Genomic DNA, 3,590 nt, shown 5'->3' with positions numbered 1-3,590 from the left:
AGTTCTAGTTTTCAATATATATATATATATTTATAGATGTTTTTTTTAGGGTGTTACAAGTTGGTATCAAAGCAATAGCTTAAGCGAACTAGGTAAGGGGCTTAGACGCCTAGATTTAAGCTGAGATTGTGAACATTAATTTGTGAGTTATGGGTAGGAACCCTAACATAAGAGAGCCTTAGAGTCAACGAAGATTCTTGATTCATGAACTGCGACGACGAGATTGAGGACCCTTATATATAACCTATTCGAAATTTCACTTAGCTAAACATAAGCGTGCTCGAACTTATTGTTATTGCAAAGACTTATGAATGCGTTGATCATAGAGATAGCAAATGGTAGTCAGGTTCTGGTACGTGAGATTGGTAGAAGTTGTGTATAGGAGGATTCGATGTCATTATCGGGATGGATTGGTTGGTAGAGAACCAAGCGGAAAATTTTATGCTCTAAAAAGCTGATCCGAGTCCCTTTTGTCGGATGGGGATGCAGTGATTACCTGAGTTCTTCAACATCACACTCGGGATTATCCAGATGCCTAAATAATAGAGGCTTAGTGTGGTGGTGCCACTCTATAGGAACAAAGGTAAAACGCAATGGTAGAATATATTGGGCTTCTTTGGTTACCTGAAATTCGAGAGGTGGCAATTTAAGATTTGCAGCAGCCTCAAACTACAGTCGACACTAACCAAAGGAAATGCAAATGTGAGGAATCGGCATTTGTGGTTCACCTTGCTCGATAATCAGAACTTATGTTACAACCTGAGCACCTACTCAAATTGAACATGACTTATATAACAAAAGGATAGAAGCTTCAGCTTGTTACACCAGCGAAGTAGACTGGTAACGGAACTTGATGAGATGCTCATGCATCAATGGTTTAACCTCTATATGACCATGACATAACCGCCACCAAATTGATTGGAAGAAGAGTAAGTGACGAAGTTGTTCAGGAAGACAATAAGTTGTGACCTTTTGAAGTGGTGGCTGGGAGTGGCGACAAGCCAAAGATTGTAGTAAAATACGAGGATGAAAAGAAGGATTTTTCTACTAAAGAGATATCTTCCATGATTTTGATGAAAATGAAAGAGGGAAGTTGAAATCATAATATACTATGAGATAGATGACAATGGGATCCTGCATGTCTCAGCTAGGTAATTAACTACTGGCAGGAACAAAGCGATCAAGATAACCGACGGCGGTGGCCTGTCAAAAGCGGAGATTGCCAAAACGATTAAAGATGCTGAACGATGTAAGCAAGAGGAGGAAGCACACATAGAGAAGGCGATGGCCCATAAAGCTTTAAATGACTATGCGTTTCGGTTGAGAGTCAACTTAAATCGATACAAGATCCGGTTGAGTCTAATTATGGATATGGGGCTTAGTGTTAAAGACTTGGAAGAGATAGAATATGAGATCAAGGAGACAATCGAGTGGCTTGATGGAAACCCTGATGCTGATATTGATGAGTTAGAGGAGAAGGAAATGGAGCTTGACAATATATGCAGACGGACCAAGTATAAGTTATCTTGATGCCGTAGGGCTTATGTTGGTGAGGTAGTATGGCACATGCTGCACCGAACAAGATCATCTTTGAAGTAGGTAGCTAGTTTTTTTTATGCGTGCTTGGTATATTAGCATGTTTTTCCTAGTCATGAGCAGATTAGAGACTGAAGGCAAAAGTGAGCACAGTGAACTTTATGGTCAATGAATTTTTGTAACAATGATGTTTAACTTGATTCTTGTTAATCTAATTTGAAGAGTTTGAAACATGGTTTAGTAGTTTTTATCGACCATTTGATGTGGTGAGCCTCTAGGTACAGATGTTCTAGCATTAAGCCTGGTGGTTGCAAATAGTCTTGAATTGCCTAAGCTAGTCCAATATATTATTTTGTGTTTATCTCATAATGCATGATTTCTAGGTGCATGTACAATTACTCTTCTATTTTAACTTGTACGACACCTTAGAACCTTTTCCGGTATGTTGGCTTGAAACGGGTGAGAGACCATTCGCCGGTCCCGAAATCGTGTAGGAAACGGCCGAAAAGGGGGAAGTGTATTCGGGAGCGCTTAAAGGCGGCTCAGAATCGACAAAAAAGTTGTGCAGTTAAAAGGAGCCGAACTATAGAATGCCAAGTGGACGACCGCGTTATGCTAAAAGTATCTCCCTCGAAGGGCATTACCCGTTTTGGGAAGCGTGGAGAACTCAGCCCCCGTTTCCTCAGACCGTTCAAAATTTTGGCTAGAGTGGGACTGCAAGCTTATAAACTAGAACTACCACCGGAATTGGCTGGAATCCACAACACTCCCCATGTGTGCTGCCTTCGTAAGTGCTTAGCGGAAGAAGAAAGTGTAATACCACTTTCGGAAATTCTCGTGGACGAGAACAACCGGTGCATTGGAGAACCAGAAGCCATTTTAGAAAAGAAGACCAAAGTGTTGAGGCGTAAAGAAATTGTCATAGTTAAAGTTCAATGGAAACATCACCGTGGGTCGAACGTAACTTGGGAAGCGGAAGAAGACTTAAAGAGACGTTATCCCCACCTCTTCGCGTGAGCTAAAATTTCGAGGACGAAATTTAATACAAGGTGGGAAGGATTGTAACACTCGTGATTTTCCCCCATTCTCTGTTCCAGGCACGTCAAGGAAACTCCTTCTCGTTAGTGATATTTATGTTTTATAACTGCAAGTTTATAACCATTAGTCAATAGGCCTTTTCTTTTTGATCCTTTCAAAAAGAAAAATCAAAGTCATTAAGGTGATTGAAAAGATCGAAAGGGGGGGGGGGGCTGCAGACTAGTGGACTTTGGTCTTGTCCTACCTTCACTAAACTTGATATTAGGTCACTCTTCCTTCATGGGTGGAAGAAAAAGAGAGAAAAAAAAGGAAGGAGGAAAAAGGGGGCTGGATCGTGGGAACTGAAGAAGGAAATATAGAGAGGGCTGGTGAAGGAGGGTACGGTTCCCGTTCAAGAGAAGGAGAGGGGAGATCATCTTTTGGGGGCTGTGGAGAATCAGGTTTGTAGAAGAACAGCCATAGCTGCAGTCGCACAAAGAAGAGGACCATGGATGCTGATTAAACTCGAGCAACTCACCACAACTGCTGTTTTTGGGCGAAAGATTAAAGGACTTCGAGCATGAAAGGCAGTCGTAACTGTCTGGCTTAAAAGAAAAACACAGCAGCCGTAGCTGCTGGTTTGAAGGACAAAAAAAGACAGCATCGTAGCTGCTGTTTGTCTGCGCGACATACCGTTATGAAACAGCCTTCTTAGCTGCTGTTTGGGCGAAGAAAAGTGTCAAGTCTAAACAGCTGTTGCTGCTGTGGGTCACGCAGCAGACAGGTAACGAAACAGCAGCCTTAGCTGCTGTTTGGGCAATGATAGTAGGCAGAACTTGAAGCAGTTGTCGCTGCAGTCAGGCGCGCGCAACAGGTAGAAGTCGAAGTGCAGCAGTAGCTGCTGTTGTGACGCGAGGAAAGCAGCCGTAGCTACTGTTGAGGCAAGAAGAAGCAGTTGTTGTTGCTGTTAGGTTACGAGAAGCAGCAATACAGCTGTTGTTTGGTCGCGTAGCGGACGGAAGGAAGCAGCAAGTAAC

The 3,590-nt window shown here is 42.6% G+C and overlaps 1 protein-coding gene across 1 annotated transcript; it reads left to right on the top strand.

The window, feature by feature from the left end:
- The first annotated feature begins 335 nt into the window (after positions 1-335).
- On the top strand, positions 336-1,530 carry LOC112503877 (heat shock 70 kDa protein-like). The gene is made up of 2 exons (XM_025107853.1): positions 336-352; positions 1,170-1,530. The coding sequence occupies exons 1-2, from the start codon at positions 336-338 to the stop codon at positions 1,528-1,530; spliced, it is 378 nt and encodes a 125-aa protein (XP_024963621.1).
- Positions 1,531-3,590: the final 2,060 nt, after the last annotated feature.

This window comes from Cynara cardunculus, unplaced genomic scaffold (assembly GCF_001531365.2).
Source record: "Cynara cardunculus var. scolymus isolate 2C unplaced genomic scaffold, CcrdV1 Un_Scaffold_4035, whole genome shotgun sequence".
Lineage (NCBI taxonomy): Eukaryota > Viridiplantae > Streptophyta > Magnoliopsida > Asterales > Asteraceae > Cynara > Cynara cardunculus.
This window is presented reverse-complemented; position numbering and strand designations above follow the sequence as displayed.